Source organism: Melopsittacus undulatus (genome assembly GCF_012275295.1).
Source record: "Melopsittacus undulatus isolate bMelUnd1 chromosome 25 unlocalized genomic scaffold, bMelUnd1.mat.Z SUPER_25_unloc_1, whole genome shotgun sequence".
NCBI lineage: Eukaryota > Metazoa > Chordata > Aves > Psittaciformes > Psittaculidae > Melopsittacus > Melopsittacus undulatus.
The window spans coordinates 185,087-206,595 of record NW_022993936.1 but is presented as its reverse complement, the minus strand read 5'-3'; the positions used below and the strand labels follow the sequence as shown (position 1 = coordinate 206,595).

General features: G+C 58.6%; 2 protein-coding genes across 3 annotated transcripts in view; one reads left to right on the top strand and one right to left on the bottom strand.

The window, feature by feature from the left end:
• Positions 1 to 6,990, bottom strand: part of KIF1C (kinesin family member 1C) — a 38,808-nt gene extending 31,818 nt beyond the window's left edge. For both annotated transcript variants that reach the window (XM_034073510.1, XM_034073513.1), the window contains exons 1-3: positions 6,902 to 6,990; positions 4,468 to 4,580; positions 926 to 1,002 (exon numbers count right to left, since the gene is read on the bottom strand). In XM_034073510.1, the coding sequence (XP_033929401.1) occupies positions 926 to 1,002; positions 4,468 to 4,573 (183 nt within the window). In that variant the 5' untranslated portion in view covers positions 4,574 to 4,580; positions 6,902 to 6,990. The remainder of the gene's footprint in view (positions 1 to 925; positions 1,003 to 4,467; positions 4,581 to 6,901) is intronic.
• Positions 6,991 to 8,465: 1,475 nt separating this feature from the next.
• Positions 8,466 to 20,738, top strand: SPAG7 (sperm associated antigen 7; the record flags this gene model as incomplete). The annotated part of the gene is made up of 7 exons (XM_034073505.1): positions 8,466 to 8,603; positions 14,790 to 14,857; positions 15,399 to 15,487; positions 16,293 to 16,377; positions 17,535 to 17,624; positions 18,356 to 18,512; positions 20,653 to 20,738. Coding segments are annotated over exons 1-7 (666 nt in total), but the record flags the coding sequence as incomplete, so codon positions are not given.
• Between the last annotated feature and the right edge of the window lie 771 nt (positions 20,739 to 21,509).

Sequence of the window (21,509 nt, the reverse complement as noted above, 5' to 3'; positions counted from 1 at the left end):
ACCAGCCCCAAACCAGCCCCAAACAGCCCCAAACCAGCCCCGTTTTACCCCAAACCAGCCCCAAACCAGCCCCAAACCAGCCCTGTTTTACCCCAAACCAGCCCTAAAACAGCCCTGTTTTACCCCAAACCAGCCCCAAACCAGCCCCAAACCAGCCCCGTTTTACCCCAAACCAGCCCCAAACCAGCCCCGTTTTACCCCAAACCAGCCCCAAACCAGCCCCAAACCAGCCCCAAACCAGCCCCAAACCAGCCCCAAACCAGCCCCGTTTTACCCCAAACCAGCCCCAAACCAGCCCTGTTTGACCCCAAACCAGCCCCAAACCAGCCCCAAACCAGCCCCGTTTTACCCCAAACCAGCCCCAAACCAGCCCCAAAACGGCCCCAAACCAGCCCCAAACCAGCCCCAAACCAGCCCTGTTTTACCCCAAACCAGCCCCAAACCAGCCCCAAACCAGCCCTGTTTTACCCCAAACCAGCCCCAAACCAGCCCCAAACCAGCCCCAAACCAGCCCCGTTTTACCCCAAACCAGCCCCAAACCAGCCCTGTTTTACCCCAAACCAGCCCCAAACCAGCCCCAAACAGCCCCAAAGCAGCCCCAAACCAGCCCCAAACCAGCCCCAAACCAGCCCCAAACCAGCCCCAAACAGCCCCAAACCAGCCCCAAACCAGCCCCGTTTTACCCCAAACCAGCCCCGTTTTACCCCAAACCAGCCCCGTTTTACCCCAAACCAGCCCCAAACAGCCCCAAAGCAGCCCCAAAGCAGCCCCAAACCAGCCCCAAACCAGCCCCAAACCAGCCCCAAACCAGCCCCATTTTACCCCAAAGCAGCCCCAAACCGGCCCCAAACCAGCCCTGTTTTACCCCAAACCAGCCCCAAACCAGCCCCAAAACGGCCCCATTTTACCCCAAACCAGTACCCACCGATGTGTGGGACCAGAAGGAGTGGTCGAAGGTGAAGCTCTTGGTGCTGTCATTGGGGAGCTTGGGGTTGGTGATGCCTGGGGGGGGATATGGGGTGAGGGGAAGGGGGGATGAGGGTACATGGGGATATGGGATATGGGGATATGGGATATGGGGATATGGGATATGGGGATATGGGATATGGGGATGTGGGATATGGGGATATGGGATATGGGGATATGGGATATGAGATATGGGGATATGGGATATGGGGATATGGGATATGGGGATATGGGATATGGGGATATGGGATATGGGGATATGGGATATGGGGATGTGGGATATGGGGATATGGGATATGGGGATATGGGGATATGGGATATGGGGATATGGGATATGGGGATATGGGATATGAGATATGGGGATATGGGATATGGGGATGTGGGATATGGGATATGGGGATATGGGATATGGGGATGTGGGATATGGGGATATGGGATATGGGGATATGGGGATATGGGATATGGGATATGGGGATGTGGGATATGGGATATGGGGATATGGGATATGGGGATGTGGGATATGGGGATATGGGATATGGGATATGGGGTAAGGGGATGGGGGTATGGGGGGCACATGGGGTTATGGGACATGGGGATGTGGGGATGGGGATATGGAGGGGATATGGGGGTATGGGAAATGGGGATATGGGATATGGGGATGTGGGATATGGGGATGTGGGGATATGGGATATGGGGTGAGGGGATGGGGGTATGGGGAGGACATAGGGATGTGGGGATATGGGGGAAACATGGGGTAAGGGGGTGGGGGTATGGGGGGACATGGGGTTATAGGATATGAGGATATAGGATATGGGGGGGACATAGGGATATGGGGATGTGGGATATGGGGATGTGGGATATGGGGATGTGGGGATATGGAAGGACATGGGTATGTGGGGATATGGGGGGATATGGGGATATAGGACATGGGGATATGGGACATGGGGATGTGGGGATATGAGGGGGACATGGGGATATGGGACATTGGGATGTGGGGATATGGGGATATGGGGGTGACATGGGGATATGGGACATGGGATAAGGGGATGGGGATATGTGGGGTACACAGGGATATGGGGGACATTGGGATGTGGGATATGGGGATATGGGACATGGGGACATGGGATATGGGGATATGGGGGGGACATGGGGATATGGGACATGGGGATATGGGACATGGGGATATGGGATATGGGGATATGGGGGGGACATGGGGTAAGGGGATAGGGTTATGGAGGTACACAAGGATATGGGGGGGACATTGGGATATAGGACGTGGGGATGTGGGGATATGGGATATGGGGGGGACATTGGGATGTGGATATGGGATATGGGGGCACACATGTGTACGGGACACGGGGGGGTCACACGAGGACACGGGGGGGTCACAGTGATCCCGGTTGGTCACATGTCCCCCGTTCCCCTCCCCCCCCTTGTTGTGATCCCAGTGCTATCTTTAGCATGGAGGCAGCTGCTGATCCAGGCTGGGGGCCAAGGAATGGGATGGGAATGGGATGGGAATGGGAATGGGATGGGATGGGAATGGGGATGGGGATGGGATGGGAATGGGAATGGGGATGGGAATGGGAATGGGATGGGATGGGAATGGGGATGGGGATGGGATGGGAATGGGAATGGGGATGGGAATGGGAATGGGAATGGGGATGGGAATGGGATGGGATGGGGATGGGGATGGGATGGGGATGGGATGGGATGGGATGGGAATGGGAATGGGAATGGGGATGGGGATGGGAATGGGGATGGGAATGGGGATGGGGATGGGGATGGGAATGGGGATGGGGATGGGGATGGGAATGGGATGGGAATGGGGATGGGAATGGGGATGGGAATGGGAATGGGGATGGGGATGGGAATGGGAATGGGAATGGGGATGGGGATGGGGATGGGAATGGGGATGGGAATGGGGATGGGATGGGGATGGGAATGGGATGGGGATGGGATGGGAATGGGAATGGGGATGGGGATGGGAATGGGGATGGGAATGGGAATGGGGATGGGAATGGGGATGGGGATGGGGATGGGAATGGGAATGGGGATGGGGATGGGATGGGAATGGGAATGGGGATGGGAATGGGAATGGGATGGGATGGGGATGGGAATGGGAATGGGGATGGGAATGGGAATGGGATGGGGATGGGGATGGGGATGGGGATGGGATGGGGATGGGAATGGGATGGGGATGGGATGGGAATGGGATGGGGATGGGGATGGGGATGGGGATGGGGATGGGATGGGGATGGGAATGGGGATGGGGATGGGGATGGGAATGGGATGGGGATGGGGATGGGGATGGGGATGGGAATGGGGATGGAATGGGGATGGGATGGGGATGGGGATGGGAATGGGAATGGGATGGGATGGGAATGGGAATGGGAATGGGGATGGGAATGGGAATGGGAATGGGAATGGGAATGGGAATGGGAATGGTGATGGGAATGGGAATGGGAATGGGGATGGGAATGGGATGGGAATGGGAATGGGAATGGGGATGGGGATGGGAATGGGAATGGGATGGGAATGGGGATGGGAATGGGGATGGGGATGGGGATGGGGATGGGGATGGGGATGGGATGGGGATGGGGATGGGGATGGGGATGGGATGGGGATGGGGATGGGGATGGGGATGGGGATGGGGATGGGAATGGGAATGGGAATGGGAATGGGGATGGGGATGGGGATGGGATGGGATGGGATGGGATGGGGATGGGGATGGGATGGGGATGGGAATGGGAATGGGGATGGGGATGGGATGGGGATGGGGATGGGAATGGGAATGGGATGGGGATGGGGATGGGGATGGGAATGGGGATGGGATGGGATGGGATGGGATGGGATGGGGATGGGGATGGGAATGGGGATGGGAATGGGATGGGGATGGGGATGGGAATGGGAATGGGGATGGGAATGGGGATGGGGATGGGGATGGGGATGGGGATGGGGATGGGATGGGGATGGGAATGGGAATGGGGATGGGAATGGGAATGGGAATGGGGATGGGGATGGGGATGGGGATGGGATGGGGATGGGGATGGGGATGGGATGGGGATGGGAATGGGGATGGGAATGGGGATGGGGATGGGGATGGGATGGGGATGGGGATGGGGATGGGGATGGGAATGGGATGGGGATGGGAATGGGAATGGGAATGGGGATGGGGATGGGGATGGGAATGGGAATGGGAATGGGAATGGGAATGGGGATGGGAATGGGAATGGGATGGGGATGGGAATGGGGATGGGGATGGGAATGGGAATGGGGATGGGGGGGAATGGGGGGGAATGGGAATGGGGATGGGGATGGGAATGGGGATGGGAATGGGGGGGAATGGGAATGGGAGGGAATGGGAATGGGAATGGGTAATGGGAGAGAATGGGGGGGAATGGGGTGGGAATGGGAATGGGAGGGAATGGTTGGGAATGGGGGGGAATGGTTGGGAATGGGGTGTGTGGGAATGGGGGGATGGGATTGGGTGTCACTCACAGGTGGTGTTCCCACACATCTGCACCACACACTTGGACTGTTGTTGTGTCTCGCGGGTGTTGAAGGGACGGACACGGACGGCAACAGTCACTGAGGCGCCTGACATGGTCACCCTGGGATACAGGGATACAGGGATATGGGATATGGGATATAGGGATACAGGGATACAGGATACAGGGATACAGGATACAGGGATACAGGATACAGGATACAGGATACAGGATACAGGATACAGGATACAGGGATACAGGGATACAGGATACAGGGATACAGGATACAGGATACAGGGATACAGGATACAGGATACAGGATACAGGATACAGGATACAGGATACAGGATACAGGGATACAGGGATACAGGATACAGGATACAGGGATACAGGATACAGGATACAGGATACAGGATACAGGGATACAGGATACAGGATACAGGATACAGGATACAGGATACAGGGATACAGGATACAGGATACAGGGATACAGGATACAAGGATACAGGGATACAGGATACAGGATACAGGGATACAGGATACAGGATACAGGATACAGGATACAGGGATACAGGGATACAGGATACAGGGATACAGGATACAGGATACAGGATACAGGATACAGGGATACAGGATACAGGATACAGGGATACAGGATACAGGGATACAGGGATACAGGATACAGGGATACAGGATACAGGATACAGGGATACAGGATACAGGATACAGGATACAGGGATACAGGGATACAGGATACAGGGATACAGGATACAGGATACAGGATACAGGATACAGGGATACAGGATACAGGGATACAGGATACAGGATACAGGGATACAGGATACAGGATACAGGATACAGGGATACAGGGATACAGGATACAGGATACAGGATACAGGATACAGGATACAGGGATACAGGGATACAGGATACAGGATACAGGGATACAGGGATACAGGATACAGGGATACAGGATACAGGGATACAGGATACAGGGATACAGGATACAGGATACAGGATACAGGATACAGGGATACAGGATACAGGATACAGGATACAGGATACAGGATACAGGGATACAGGATACAGGATACAGGATACAGGATACAGGGATACAGGATACAGGATACAGGGATACAGGGATACAGGATACAGGATACAGGATACAGGATACAGGATACAGGATACAGGGATACAGGGATACAGGGATACAGGATACAGGATACAGGATACAGGATACAGGATACAGGGATACAGGATACAGGATACAGGGATACAGGATACAGGATACAGGATACAGGATACAGGGATATAGGGACACAAGGATACAGGGATACACACATGGACACATGGATCCCATCCGGATCCATGTATCCAACCCCCCCCACCTTTACCCTATAACTAACCCTATAAATAACCCTATAAATAACCCTGGCGTGAGGCCGGGACATGGGACGAGCTGGAAACGGGAATTCCGCCCCCCCCATAGGGTCTATGGGGTGCAATGGGAGGCAATGGGTGTCAATGGGGGGCAATGGGGGCAATGGGGGGCAATGGGGGGCAATGGGGGCAATGGGGGGCAATGGGGGTAATGGGGGGCAATGGGGGCAATGGGGGGCAATGGGGGCAATGGGGGCAATGGGAGGCAATGGGGGCAATGGGGGCAATGGGGGGCAATGGGAGGCAATGGGTGTCAATGGGGGGCAATGGGTGTCAATGGGAGGCAATGGGGGCAATGGGGGCAATGGGGGGCAATGGGGGGCAATGGGGGGCAATGGTGCCAATGGGGGGCAATGGGGGGCAATGAGGGGCAATGGGGGCAATGGGGATCAATGGGGGGCAATGGGGGGCAATGGGGGCAATGGGGGGCAATGAGGGGCAATGGGGGCAATGGGGATCAATGGGGGGCAATGGGGGGCAATGGGGGGCAATGGGAGGCAATGGGGATCAATGGGGGGCAATGGGAGGCAATGGGGGGCAATGGAAGGCAATGGGGGCAATGGGAGGTAATGGGGCGCAATGGGGGGCAATGGGGGGCAATGGGGGCAATGGGGATCAATGGGTGTCAATGGGGGTCAATGGGGGGCAATGGGGGCAATGGGGGGCAATGGGGGGCAATGGGGGTCAATGGGGATCAATGGGGGCAATGGGGGCAATGGGGGGCAATGGGGGCAATGGGGGACAATGGGGGGCAATGGGGGGCAATGGGGGTCAATGGTGGCAATGGGAGGCAATGGGGGGCAATGGGAGGCAATGGGGGTCAATGGGGGGCAATGGGGGGTAATGGGTGTCAATGGGGCGCAATGGGGGTCAATGGGGGTCAATGGGGATCAATGGGGTTCAATGGGGTCCGAGGGATGGGGCCGGGCCCAAAGTGGGGTTCGGGACCCCCAAACCCAGACCCATGGATCCCATTGGAGCCCAGTTATGGGGCAGACACTGACCTGTCCTATGGGGCCGCATGTCCCTGCCCCACAGGGGGTGATCCGGGTCCTAATCCGGGTCCTAATCCGGGTCCTAATCCGGGTCCTGAGCCTGAGCTTGATCCGGGTCCTGATCCCGGCCCATAGGATAAGGCATAGTCCAGGCCAGGCCTGGGGGCGGGGCTTGGAGGAGGGGGCGTGGCCTGAGGGAGGGGGCGGGGCCGAGAGGCCGTGACGTAAGGGGGGGGGGGGAGGGAGTGGGGACGGCCCTGAAGTTTTACATCAGTTTTTCCTTATTTTCCTGTTTTTCCCTCATTTTCCATCAATTTTCCCTAATTTTCAATCACTTTTACCTCATTTTTACTGTTTTTCCCTCATTTCCCATCATTTTTCCCTCATTTTCCATCAATTTTCTCTCAGTTTTCCCTCAGTTTTCCTTCATTTTCCATCACTTTTCCCTTATTTTCCTTGTTTTTCCCTCATTTTTACCTCATTTTCCCTCATTTTTCCACATTTTCCATCACTTTTCCCTCAGTTTTCCTGTTTTTTCTTCAATTTTCCCTCATTTTCCCCTCATTTTCCATCACTTTCCCCTCAGTTTTCCCTCACTTTTCCCTTATTTTCCTTGTTTTTCCCTCATTTTTCCCTCATTTTCCATCATTTTCCCTCATTTTTCCCGTTTTCCTCTCAGTTTCCCCTCATTTTTCCACATTTTCCATCATTTTCCCTCAATTTTCCATCACTTTTCCCTCAGTTTTCCTGTTTTCCCCTCATTTATCCCTCATTTTCCATCAATTTTCCCTCATTTTCAATCACTTTTACCTCATTTCCCGTTTTCCTCTCAGTTTTCCCTCATTTTTCCACATTTTCCGTCACTTTTCCCTCATTTTCCTTCACTTTTCCTTGATATCTCCTCTTTTTCCCTCACTTTCCTGTCAGTTTTCATCATTTTTCCCTCATTTTACCCTCAATTTCCCACATTTTCCATCACTTTTCCCTCAGTTTTCCTGTTTTTCCCTCAGTTTTCCCTCATTTTTCCCTCATTTTCCATCATTTTCCCTCATTTTTCCCGTTTTCCTCTCAGTCTTCCCTCATTTTTCCACATTTTTCCTCAGTTTTCCCTCATTTTCCTTCATTTTCCCTCATTTTCCATCAATTTTCCCTCAGTTTTCCTGTTTTTCCTTCATTTTCCATCATTTTTCCCTCATTTTACGTCACTTTTCCCTCAATTTTTCCTCATTTTCCTTCGCTTTTCCCTCATTTTTCCCCTTTTCCTCTCAGTTTTCCCTCAATTTTCCCTCATTTTCCATTACTTTTCCCTCATTTTCCCTCATTTTCCATCACTTTTCCCTCATTATTCCCGTTTACTCCTCACTTTTCCCTCACGTTTCCACTCCTGTAACCGGTAACTCCTAGAACCGGATCCACTCCCATCCGGAGGCTCCGTCCCCTTTAATCCCCCCCCCTCCCCTCCGCGCCCTTATAAAGACCAAGCCCCGCCCCCCTCTGCGTACGCGCTGACGCAATCCCTCCGGCCCCGCCCCCGCTGCGTACGTGCTGACGCAATCCCCAGGCCCCTCCCCACGCAGCGTACGTGCTGACGCCATCCCGCAGGCCCCGCCCCGTCCCAAGATGGCGGATCTGGACCTGCTCGGGTCCATCCTCAGCTCCATGGAGAGGCCTCCGGCGGCGGCGGATGCGGAAGCCAGGAGGAGGGCAAAGGGTAACCGGAAACCGGAACCGGAAATGGGGGGGGGGGTGGTACCGGAAAAGGGGGAGGGAACCGGTAACCGGAGGAGGGCAAAGGGTAACCGGAAACCGGAACCGGAAACGGGGGGTGGTACCGGAAACGGTGGGGGTACCGGTAACCGGAGGAGGGCAAAGGGTAACCGGAACCGGAAACGGGGGAACCGGAAACGGGGGGAGGGGAACCGGTAACCGGGGTAACCGGAGGAGGGCAAAGGGTAACCGGAACCGGAAACCGGAACCGCAGGGAGGGGAACCGGAAACCGGGAGGGGTATCGGTAACCGGAGGAGGGCAAAGGGTAACCGGAAACCGGAACCGGAAACGGGGGAACCGGAAACCGGGGGGAGGGGAACCGGTAACCGGGGTAACCGGAGGAGGGCAAAGGGTAACCGGAAACCGGAACCGGAAACCGGAACGGGGGGGGGGGAGGGGAACCGGTAACCGGGGTAACCGGAGGAGGGCAAAGGGTAACCGGAAACCGGAACCGGCAACCGGGGGGGGGAGGGAACCGGTAACCGGAGGAGGGCAAAGGGTAACCGGAAACCGGAACCGGAAATGGGGGGTGGTACCGGAAACCGAGGGTGGGAACCGGTAAGCAGGAGGAGGAGGGCAAAGGGTAACCGGAAACCGGAACCGGGGGGGGGGTGTAACCGGAAACAGGGGGGGTACCGGTAACCGGGGAGGGCAAAGGGTAACCGGAAACCGGAACCGGGGGGGGGCACCCGGGGGGGGGGGGGGGCTGGAGCGCTCTGATTGGTCAGAGTGAGCCGCTCCTGGCCACGCCCCCTCTGAGTCTGATTGGCTGCTGTGTGTCACTGGCCACGCCCCCACCTCTGGTCTGTGGACGCCATGAGGCTCTGCAGGCCACGCCCCCTCGTGATCTGATTGGCTGAGCGGGCTCATTGGCCACACCCCCCGCGCTGTGACTGACACGTGACTCCGCCCACTGCCTTTATTATAAGGCTTTATTATAGGGTTGGGGTAACCCCCATTGACCCTATGGACCTGCCCTATAGCAATGGGGCCCTATGGGGGGGTCTGAGCCCCATAGTGTGGGTCACTTGTGGGTCTGAGCCCCATTGTTGGGGGTCACTTGTGGGTCTGAGCCCCATTGTTGGGGGTCACTTGTGGGTCTGAGCCCCATAGTGTGGGTCACTTGTGGGTCTGAGCCCCATAGTGTGGGTCACTTGTGGGTCTGAGCCCCATTGTTGTGGGTCACTTGTGGGTCTGAGCCCCATTGTTGGGGTCACTTGTGGGCCTGAGCCCCATTGTGTGGGTCTGAGCCCCATAGTGTGGGTCACTTGTGGGTCTGAGCCCCATTGTGTGGGTCACTTGTGGGTCTGGGCCCCATAGTGTGGGTCACTTGTGGGTCTGAGCCCCATTGTGTGGGTCACTTGTGGGTCTGAGCCCCATTGTTGGGGTCACTTGTGGGTCTGAGCCCCATTGTGTGGGTCACTTGTGGGTCTGAGCCCCATTGTTGGGGGTCACTTGTGGGTCTGAGCCCCATTGTTGGGGGGTCACTTGTGGGTCTGAGCCCCATTGTTGTGGGTCTGAGCCCCATTGTTGGGGTCACTTGTGGGTCTGAGCCCCATTGTGTGGGTCACTTGTGGGTCTGAGCCCCATTGTTGGGGGTCACTTGTGGGTCTGAGCCCCATAGTGTGGGTCACTTGTGGGTCTGAGCCCCATTGTTGGGGGTCACTTGTGGGTCTGAGCTCCATTGTTGGGGGTCACTTATGGGTCTGAGCCCCATTGTTGGGGGTCACTTGTGGGTCTGAGCCCCATTGTGTGGGTCACTTGTGGGTCTGAGCTCCATTGTGTGGGTCACTTGTGGGTCTGAGCCCCATTGTGTGGGTCACTTGTGGGTCTGAGCCCCATTGTTGGGGTCACTTGTGGGTCTGAGCCCCATTGTTGGGGGTCACTTGTGGGTCTGAGCCCTAACTTGTGGGTCTGAGCCCCATAGTGTGGGTCACTTGTGGGTCTGAGCCCCATTGTGGGGGTCACTTGTGGGTCTGAGCCCCATAGTGTGGGTCACTTGTGGGTCTGAGCCCCATAGTGTGGGTCACTTGTGGGTCTGAGCCCCATTGTGTGGGTCACTTGTGGGTCTGAGCCCCATAGTGTGGGTCACTTGTGGGTCTGAGCCCCATAGTGTGGGTCACTTGTGGGTCTGAGCCCCATTGTTGGGGTCACTTGTGGGTCTGAGCCCCATTGTTGGGGTCACTTGTGGGTCTGAGCCCCATAGTGTGGGTCACTTATGGGTCTGAGCCCCATTGTATGGGTCACTTGTGGGTCTGAGCCCCATAGTGTGGGTCACTTGTGGGTCTGAGCCCCATTGTTGGGGTCACTTGTGGGTCTGAGCCCCATTGTTGGGGTCACTTGTGGGTCTGAGCCCCATAGTGTGGGTCACTTATGGGTCTGAGCCCCATTGTATGGGTCACTTGTGGGTCTGAGCCCCATAGTGTGGGTCACTTGTGGGTCTGAGCCCCATTGTTGGGGGTCACTTGTGGGTCTGAGCCCCATTGTTGGGGTCACTTGTGGGTCTGAGCCCCATAGTGTGGGTCACTTGTGGGTCTGAGCCCCATTGTTGGGGGTCACTTGTGGGTCTGAGCCCCATTTTGTTGGTCACTTGTGGGTCTGAGCCCCATTGTTGGGGGTCACTTGTGGGTCTCAGCCCCATTGTTGGGGGTCACTTGTGGGTCTGAGCTCTATTGTGTGGGTCACTTGTGGGTCTGAGCCCCATTGTGTGGGTCACTTGTGGGTCTGAGCCCCATTGTGTGGGTCACTTGTGGGTCTGAGCCCCATTGTGTGGGTCACTTGTGGGTCTGAGCCCCATTGTTGGGGGTCACTTATGGGTCTGAGCCCCATTGTTGGGGTCACTTGTGGGTCTGAGCCCCATTGTGTGGGTCACTTGTGGGTCTGAGCCCCATAGTTGGGGGTCACTTGTGGGTCTGAGCCCCATTGTGTGGGTCACTTGTGGGTCTGCGCCCCATTGTTGGGGGTCACTTGTGGGTCTGAGCCCCATAGTGTGGGTCACTTGTGGGTCTGAGCCCCATAGTGTGGGTCACTTGTGGGTCTGAGCCCCATTGTGTGGGTCACTTGTGGGTCTGAGCCCCATTGTGTGGGTCACTTGTGGGTCTGAGCCCCATAGTGTGGGTCACTTGTGGGTCTGAGCCCCATTGTTGGGGGTCACTTGTGGGTCTGAGCCCTCACTTGTGGTTCTGAGCCCCATTGTTGGGGGTCACTTGTGGGTCTGAGCCCCATAGTGTGGGTCACTTGTGGGTCTGAGCCCCATTGTTGGGGGTCACTTGTGGGTCTGAGCCCCATTGTGTGGGTCACTTGTGGGTCTGAGCCCCATTGTTGGGGGTCACTTGTGGGTCTGAGCCCCATTGTGTGGGTCACTTGTGGGTCTGAGCCCCATTGTTGGGGGTCACTTGTGGGTCTGAGCCCCATTGTGTGGGTCACTTGTGGGTCTGAGCCCCATTGTGTGGGTCACTTGTGGGTCTGAGCCCCATTGTTGGGGTCACTTGTGGGTCTGAGCCCCATAGTGTGGGTCTGAGCCCCATTGTTGGGAGTCACTTGTGGGTCTGAGCCCCATTGTGTGGGTCACTTGTGGGTCTGAGCCCCATAGTGTGGGTCTGAGCCCCATTGTTGGGGGTCACTTGTGGGTCTGAGCCCCATTGTGTGGGTCACTTGTGGGTCTGAGCCCTCACTTGTGGGTCTGAGCCCCATTGTGTGGGTCACTTATGGGTCTGAGCCCCATTGATGGGGGTCACTTGTGGGTCTGAGCCCCATAGTGTGGGTCACTTGTGGGTCTGAGCCCCATTGTTGGGGGTCACTTGTGGGTCTGAGCCCCATAGTGTGGGTCACTTGTGGGTCTGAGCCCCATAGTGTGGGTCACTTGTGGGTCTGAGCCCCATTGTTGGGGGTCACTTGTGGGTCTGAGCCCCATTGTGTGGGTCACTTGTGGGTCTGAGCCCCATTGTTGGGGTCACTTGTGGGTCTGAGCCCCATTGTGTGGGTCACTTGTGGGTCTGAGCCCCATTGTTGGGGGTCACTTGTGGGTCTGAGCCCCATTGTGTGGGTCTGAGCCCCATTGTGTGGGTCACTTGTGGGTCTGAGCCCCATTGTGTGGGTCACTTGTGGGTCTGAGCCCCATTGTTGGGGTCAGTTGTGGGTCTGAGCCCCATTGTTGGGGTCACTTATGGGTCTGAGCCCCATAGTGTGGGTCACTTGTGGGTCTGAGCCCCATAGTGTGGGTCACTTGTGGGTCTGAGCCCCATTGTGTGGGTCACTTGTGGGTCTGAGCCCCATTGTGGGGGTCACTTGTGGGTCTGAGCCCCATTGTGTGGGTCACTTGTGGGTCTGAGCCCCATAGCGTGGGTCACTTGTGGGTCTGAGCCCCATAGTGTGGGTCACTTGTGGGTCTGAGCCCCATAGTGTGGGTCACTTGTGGGTCTGAGCCCCATTGTGTGGGTCACTTGTGGGTCTGAGCCCTATTGTGTGGGTCTGAGCCCCATTGTTGGGGTCACTTATGGGTCTGAGCCCCATTGTGTGGGTCACTTGTGGGTCTGAGCCCCATAGTGTGGGTCACTTGTGGGTCTGAGCCCCATTGTGTGGGTCACTTGTGGGTCTGAGCCCCATTGTTGGGGGTCACTTGTGGGTCTGAGCCCCATTGTGTGGGTCACTTATGGGTCTGAGCCCCATTGTGTGGGTCACTTATGGGTCTGAGCCCCATTGTGTGGGTCACTTGTGGGTCTGAGCCCCATTGTGGGGGTCACTTGTGGGTCTGAGCCCCATTGTGTGGGTCACTTGTGGGTCTGAGCCCCATTGTGTGGGTCACTTGTGGGTCTGAGCCCCATTGTGTGGGTCTGAGCCCCATTGTTGGGGGTCACTTGTGGGTCTGAGCCCCATTGTGTGGGTCACTTATGGGTCTGAGCCCCATTGTTGGGGTCACTTGTGGGTCTGAGCCCCATTGTTGGGGTCACTTGTGGGTCTGAGCCCCATTGTGTGGGTCACTTGTGGGTCTGAGCCCCATAGTGTGGGTCACTTGTGGGTCTCAGCCCCATTGTTGGGGTTCACTTATGGGTCTGAGCCCCATTGTTGGGGGTCACTTGTGGGTCTGAGCCCTCACTTGTGTGTCTGAGCCCCATTGTGTGGGTCACTTGTGGGTCTGAGCCCCATTGTGTGGGTCACTTGTGGGTCTGAGCCCCATTGTGTGGGTCACTTGTGGGTCTGAGCCCCATAGTTGGGGGTCACTTGTGGGTCTGAGCCCCATAGTGTGGGTCACTTGTGGGTCTGAGCCCCATTGTTGGGGTCACTTGTGGGTCTGAGCCCCATTGTGTGGGTCACTTGTGGGTCTGAGCCCCATTGTGTGGGTCACTTGTGGGTCTGAGCCCCATTGTTGGGGTCACTTGTGGGTCTGAGCCCCATAGTGTGGGTCACTTGTGGGTCTGAGCCCCATAGTGTGGGTCACTTGTGGGTCTGAGCCCCATTGTTGTGGGTCACTTGTGGGTCTGAGCCCCATTGTTGGGGTCACTTGTGGGTCTGAGCCCTCACTTGTGGGTCTGAGCCCCATTGTTGGGGGTCACTTGTGGGTCTGAGCCCCATAGTGTGGGTCACTTGTGGGTCTGAGCCCCATAGTGTGGGTCACTTGTGGGTCTGAGCCCCATAGTGTGGGTCTGAGCCCCATTGTTGGGGGTCACTTATGGGTCTGAGCCCCATTGTGTGGGTCTGAGCCCCATTGTTGGGGGTCACTTGTGGGTCTGAGCCCCATTGTGTGGGTCACTTGTGGGTCTGAGCCTTCACTTATGGGTCTGAGCCCCATTGTTGGGGGTCACTTGTGGGTCTGAGCCCCATTGTTGGGGGTCACTTGTGGGTCTGAGCCCCATTGTTGGGGTCACTTGTGGGTCTGAGCCCCATTGTGTGGGTCACTTGTGGGTCTGAGCCTTCACTTATGGGTCTGAGCCCCATTGTGGGGTCACTTGTGGGTCTGAGCCCCATTGTTGTGGTCACTTGTGGGTCTGAGCCCCATTGTGGGGTCACTTGTGGGTCTGAGCCCCATTGTTGGGGGTCACTTGTGGGTCTGAGCCCCATAGTGTGGGTCACTTGTGGGTCTGAGCCCCATAGTGTGGGTCACTTGTGGGTCTCAGCCCCATATCCCCCTAGAGGAAGCCGCTCGCATGAAGAAGCTGCAGGAACAGGACAAGAGGCAGAAAGTGGAGTTCAGGAAGAGGGTATGTGGGGCTGGGGGGGGGGTTGGGGTCACTTGTGGGGCTGGGGGGGGGGTGGGGTCACTTGTGGGGCGGGGGGGGGGGGGGGTCACTTGGGGGGCTGGGGGGGGGTTGGGGTCACTTGTGGGGCTGGGGGGGGGTTGGGGTCACTTGTGGGGCTGGGGGGGGGGGTTGGGGTCACTTGTGGGGCTGGGGGGGGGTTGGGGTCACTTGTGGGGCTGGGGGGGGTTGGGGTCACTTGTGGGGCTGGGGGGGGTTGGGGTCACTTGTGGGGCTGGGGGGGGGGTGGGGTCACTTGTGGGGCTGGGGGGGGGTTGGGGTCACTTGTGGGGCTGGGGGGGGGGTTGGGGTCACTTGTGGGGCTGGGGGGGGGTTGGGGTCACTTGTGGGGCTGGGGGCGGTTGGGGTCACTTGTGGGGCTGGGGGGGGGTTGGGGTCACTTGTGGGGCTGGGGGGGGTTGGGGTCACTTGTGGGGCTGGGGGGGGGGGGGTTGGGGTCACTTGTGGGGCTGGAGCCCCCCTCACTTGTGGGGCTGCCCCATAGATGGAGCAGGAGGTGTCCCAGTTCATCCAGGCCACTGGGGAGCCCAGACGCAGGTTCCAGCCTATGAGCAAGATAGAGAGGAGCATCTTGTAAGGGGGAGATGTGGGGCACAGTGGGGGGATATGGGGGGCACAATGGGGGCATATGGGGGGGGATATGGGGAGATGTGGGGCACTATGGGGTATGGGGGGACAATGGGGGCATATGGGGGGGACACAATGGGGGTATGTGGGGCACAATGGGGGGGGCAATGGGGAGATGTGGGGCACTATGGGGGGGGGCACAATGGGGGGGGCACAATGGGGGTATATGGGGGGGACAATGGGGAGATGTGGGGCACAATGGGGGTATATAGGGGGCAGAATGGGGGGGACAATGGGGGCATATGTGGGGCACAATGGGAGCATATGGGGGGGGCAATGGGGAGATGTGGGGCACAATGCGGGCATATGGGGCACAATGGGGACATGGGGGGGCACAATGGGGAGATGTGGGGCACAATGGGGGCATATGGGGCACAATGGGGGAGACAATGGGGATATGTGGGGCACAATGGGGAGATATGGGGCACAATGGGGGCATATGGGGGGCACAATGGGGGCATATGGGGCACAATGGGGATATGGGGGGGGACAATGGGGGCATATGGGGGGGAGGCAATGGGGAGATGTGGGGCACAATGGGGGCATATGGGGATATGGGGGGACAATGGGGATATGGGGGGGGCACAATGGGGATATGGGGCTATGGGGGGGCACAATGGGGAGGACAATGGGGGCATATGGGGGGGGACATGGGGAGATGTGGGTCACAGTGGGGATATGGGGGGGACAATGGGGCTATGGGGGTGATGGGAGGCAGTCAGGTGACCTGGATGCTGTCACGTGACCCCAGGCACGACGTGGCAGAGGTCGCAGGTCTCACGTCCTTCTCCTTCGGGGACGATGAGGAGAACAGATACGTCATGGTGTTCAAGAAGGTCAGGGGGCGGGGCTGACCCCGGGAGGGGCGGGGCTTGATCTCAGGGGGGGCGTGGTCTGTACGTGAGGGGGCGTGGTTTCACCCAGGGGGCGGAGCTTCACGCATGGGGGTGGGGTTTATCCAAAGGGGATATGGTTGCCACACAAGGGGGCGTGGTTTGCAATGAAGGGGGCGTGGTCTCCCAAGGGGGCGTGGCTTTTTCCTAAGGGGACATGGGTTTACCCCAAGGGGGCGTGGTTTCGCAAGGGGGCGTGGTCTCCATAAGGGGACATGGTTTCCCCATAAGGGGCATGGTTTTTTCACAAGGGGGCGTGGCTTACTCATAAGGGGCGTGGTCCTACCAAGGGGGCGTGGTTTGTCGGGGGGCGTGGTCCCCCCATGGGTGGGGTGTGGTTTCCCATCTAAGGGGGCGTGGTCTGCCCTAAGAGGCGTGTCTTCATCTAAAGGGGCGTGGTCATTCCAAGGGGCGTGGCTTCCCAAAGGGGGCGTGGATCTCCCCATAAGGGGCGTGGTTTTCCTAATAGGGCGTGTTCTTCCCAAGGGGACATTGTCTCCTTTGAGGGGGCGTGGTTTTCCCTCAAGGGGGCGTGGTTTAGCCATAAGGGGGCGTGGTCTCCTCAAGGGGGGGGTGGTTTCCCCCATAAGGGGCGTGGTCTCCCCAATGGGGGGGGCATGGTTACCCCATAAGGGACATAATTCCCCCAAGGGGGCGTGGTTTCCCATAAGGGGCGTGGTTTGTCCATTAGGTGGGCGTGGTTCCCCAAGGGGGCGTGTCTTCCCAAAGGGGGCGTGGTTTCTCCATGAGGGCGTGGCTCCCATAAGGGGGCGTGGCTTTCCCGTAAGGGGCGTGGTCTCCCCATAAGGGGCGTGGTTTTACCTCAAGGGGGCGGGGTTTATCCATAAGGGGGCGTGGTCTAAGGGGGGGCGTGGTTTCCCCCAATGGAACATGGTTTCCCCATAAGGGGAGTGGTTCCCCCAATGGGGGCGTGGTTTACATAAGGGGGCGTGGTCTCCCCATAGGAGACCATGTTCCACCAATGGGGTGGCATGGTTTCCTCCAAAGGGGGCGTGGTCCCCCAATAGGGGCGTGGTCTCCGCAAGGGGGCGTGGTTTCACCCCAAGGGGGCGTGGCTAACCCTCCCCTCCCCCCCCCAGGAGTTCGCCCCCTCGGACGAGGAGCTCGAGGCCTACAGGAGGGGGGAGGAGTGGGACCCGGCACGGGCTGAGGAGAGGAGGAGACTGAGGGTGGGAGGGGCTTGGGAATGGGCGGGGCTTATGGGGTGGGAGGGGCTTGGGGGGAGGGGCTAATGAGTGGGGGCGGGGCTTGGGGTGGGAGGGGCTAGAGGGGTAGGAGAGGCTTATGGGTGGGAGGAGCTTGGGAGATGGGAGGGGCTTGTGGTGGGCGGGGCTTAGGGTGGGAGGGGCTTGGGGGTGAAAGGGTATGGGGGAGGGAGGGGCTTATGGGTGGGCAGTGGTTAGAGGGTGGGAGGGGCATAAGGGGTTGGGATTGGCTTAAGGGGTGGGAGGGGCTTATGGGATGGGCGGGGCTTAGGAGGTGGGAGGGGCTTGTGGCTGGGAGGGGTTATGGGGGTGGGAGGGGCTTAATGTGGGAGGGGTTTAGGGGTGGGAGGGACTTATAGGGTGGGAGGGGCTTAGGGGGTAAGGCGGACTGAGAGTGGGCGGGGCTTTGGGTGGGCGGGGCTTGGGGTGGGAGGGGCTTATGGTTGGGAGGTACTTAGGTGGTGGGAGGGGCTTAGAGGAGGGATGGGCTTGGAGTGGGAGGGGCTTAGGGGTTAGGCGGGGATTGGGGTGGGAGTGCCTTAGGAAGTGGGAGGGGCTTAGGGGGTGGGAGGGGCTTAATTATGGGCGGGGCCTATGTGGTGGGAGGGGCTTATGGGTGGGAGGGGCCAATAGGAGGTGCTCAAAGGGGCGTGGCTTAAACACCCCCCCCCCCATCTCTGCCCCCCGTCCAATAGGAGCTCGCGGCCCAGCAGGAGGAGGAGGAGCCTGACCTTGGCCCCGCCCCCCCGGGCCCCCCCAGCGACTACAAGGACAAATACAGGCACCTGATTGGCTGCGAGGCTGCCAAAGCCGCCGCCCGCACCATGGAGGCCAATAAGGCTTATGGATGTGGTGAGGGGCGGGGCCAGCGCTGGCCAATGGGAGCGAGGGGGGCGGGGCCAGAGCTGGCCAATGGGAGCGCAGGGGGCGGGGCCAGCGCTGGCTAATGGGAGCGCAGGGGGCGGGGCCAGCGCTGGCCAATGGGAGCGCAGGGGGCGGGGCTTGGGGGTCCCTTATATGGGTTATTGGGGGTGCCCTATGGGGGTCTATGGGGTCCCCTATATGGGATATGGGTGTAAGTGGGATGCCCTATGGGGGGTCCCAATTGGGGGGGGTTATGGGGGGGCTATGGGGTCCCCTATATGGGGTATGGGTGTAAGTGGGGTGACCTATAGGGGGTCCCTATGGGGGGGCTATGGGGTCCCCTATATGGGATATGGGTGTAAGTGGGGTGCCCTATAGGGGGTCCCAATTGGGGGGCTATGGGGGGGCTATGGGGTCTAATATAAGGGGTTTGGGGGCAATGGGGTCTCCTATATGGGGCAATGGGTTCCGCTATGGGGGGGCTATGGGGTCCTCTATATGGGCTATGGGTGTAAGTGGGGTGCCATATGGGGGGTCCCTATGGGGGGCTATGGGGTCCCCTATATGGGATATGGGTGTAAGTGGGGTGCCCTATGGGGGGCCTATGGGGTCCCCTATATGGGATATGGGTGTAAGTGGGGTGCCCTATGGGGGGCTATGGGGGGGCTATGGGGTCCCCTATATGGGATATGGGTGTAAGTGGGGTGCTCTATAGGGGGTCCCTATTGGGGGCTATGGGGGGCTATGGGGTCCAATATAAGGGGGTTGGGGGCACTGGGGTCTCCCATATGGGGCACTGGGTTCCGCTATGGGGGGAGCTGTGGGGCACTGGGGACCCCTTAATGGGGTCTGGGGGGTACAAGGGTCCCAGTAAGGGGAACTGGGAGGTGTGGGGGGCACTGGAACCATGGGGGGCACACAGAGAATGGGGATATAGGATGGGGCCATTGGGGTTCCCTATGGGGGTGTGGGGATGGGGGTCCCCAATAGCCTTCTATGGGGATGTGGGTCCCCATAGCTCCCTATGAGGATGTGGGTCCCCAGAGCCCCTATGGGGGCTGGGGATCCCCATAGCCTCCTATGGGGGTGTGGGTCCCCATAGCTCCCTATGGGGATGTGGGGCTGGGGATCCCCATAGCCCCCTATAGGGATGTAGGTCCCATAGCCCTTATGGGGATGGGGGTCTCCATAGCCCCCTATGGGGATGTGGGTCCCATAGTCCCCTATGGGGGGTGTGTCCCCATAGCCCCCTATGGGGATGTGGGGCTGCCCTATGGGGCGCTATGGGGCTGCCCTATAGGGCGCTATGGGGTGCCCTATAGGGTGCTATGGGGCTGCCCTATGGGGTTCTATGGGGCTGCCCTATGGGGTGCTATGGGGCTGCCCTATAGGGTGCTATGGGGCTGCCCTATGGGGCGCTATGGGGCTGCCCTATGGGATGCTATGGGGTGCGCTATGGGGGATGTGGGGCTGCCCTATGGGGATGTGGGTCCCATAGCCCCCTATGGGGATGTGGGGCTGCCCTATAGGGATGTGGGCCCCATAGCCCCCTATGGGTATGTGGGTCCCATACCCCCTATGGGGTTCTATGGGCTGCTCTATGGGGCGCTATGGGCTGCCCTATGGGGTGCTATGGGGTGCCCTATAGGGTGCTATGGGGTGCGCTATGGGGTGCTATGGGGCTGCCCTATAGGGTGCTATGGGGTGCTATGGGGATCTATGGGGCTGCTTTATGGGGTGCTATGGGGTGCCCTATGGGGTGCTATGGGGCTGCCCTATGGGGGATGTGGGGCTGCCCTATAGGGTGCTCTATGGGGTGCCCTATGGTGTTCTATGGGGCGCTATGGGATTCTATGGGGCTGCCTTATAGGGTGCTATGGGGCTGCCCTATGGGGCGCTATGGGGCTGCCTCTAGGGTGCTATGGGGTGCTCTATGGGGATGTGGGGCAGCCCTATGGGGAGCTATGGGGCAGCCCTATAGGGATGTGGGTCCCCATAGCTCCCTATGGGGGATGTGGGTCCCATAGCCCCCTATGGGGCTTGGGATCCTCAAAGCCCCCTATAGGGCGCTATGGGGCAGCCCTATAGGTTGCTATGGGTCTCACTATGTGTCCTGCCCCTCCCCCAGTGCCCGTGGCCAACAAGAGGGACACTCGCTCCATTGAGGAAGCCATGAACGAGATCAGGGCCAAGAAGAGGCTGCGGAGGGGGGAGGGGGAGGGGGGGGGGGCGGGGGGGGCCCCCCTGTGAGGGGGGAGGGGTTAAAGGTCACGTGTGTGCGTCCCCCCCCCCCCCCGTTGTGGGGTGAGCCCAATAATAGTGAATGGGGTTTGGGCTGTTCCATTGTGGTTAATGGGGGGGGGGGGGGGATGATCCTATGGGGCACATATGGGATGTACCATGTGGGGCAGGGGGGTTCCTATGGGGCACATAGGGGGTTCTATGGGGCACAGAGGGGGTTCCTATGGGGCACATAGGGGATGTACCATGTGGGACAGGGGGTCCTATGGGGCACATAGGGGATGTACTATGTGGGGCAGGGGGTTCTATGGGGCACATAGGGGGATGTACCATGTGGGGCAGGGAGGTCCTATGGGGCATATGGGGGGTTCCTATGGGGCACATAGGGGGTTCCTATGGGGCACATAGGGGGTTCCTATGGGGCACATAGGGGATGTACCATGTGGGGCAGGGGGTTCCTATGGGGCACATAGGGGATGTACCATGTGGGGCAGGGGGGGTCATATGGGGCACATAGGGGGTTCCTATGGGGCACATATGGGATGTACCATGTGGGGCAGGGGGGTCCTATAGGGCACATACGGGGTTCCTATGGGACACATATGGGGTTCCTATGGGGCACATGGGATGTACCATGTGGGATAGGGGGGGTCCTATGGGGCACATGGGATGTACCATGTGGGGCAGGGGGGTTCCTATGGGGCACATAGGGGATGTACCATGTGGGGCAGGGGGTTCCTATGG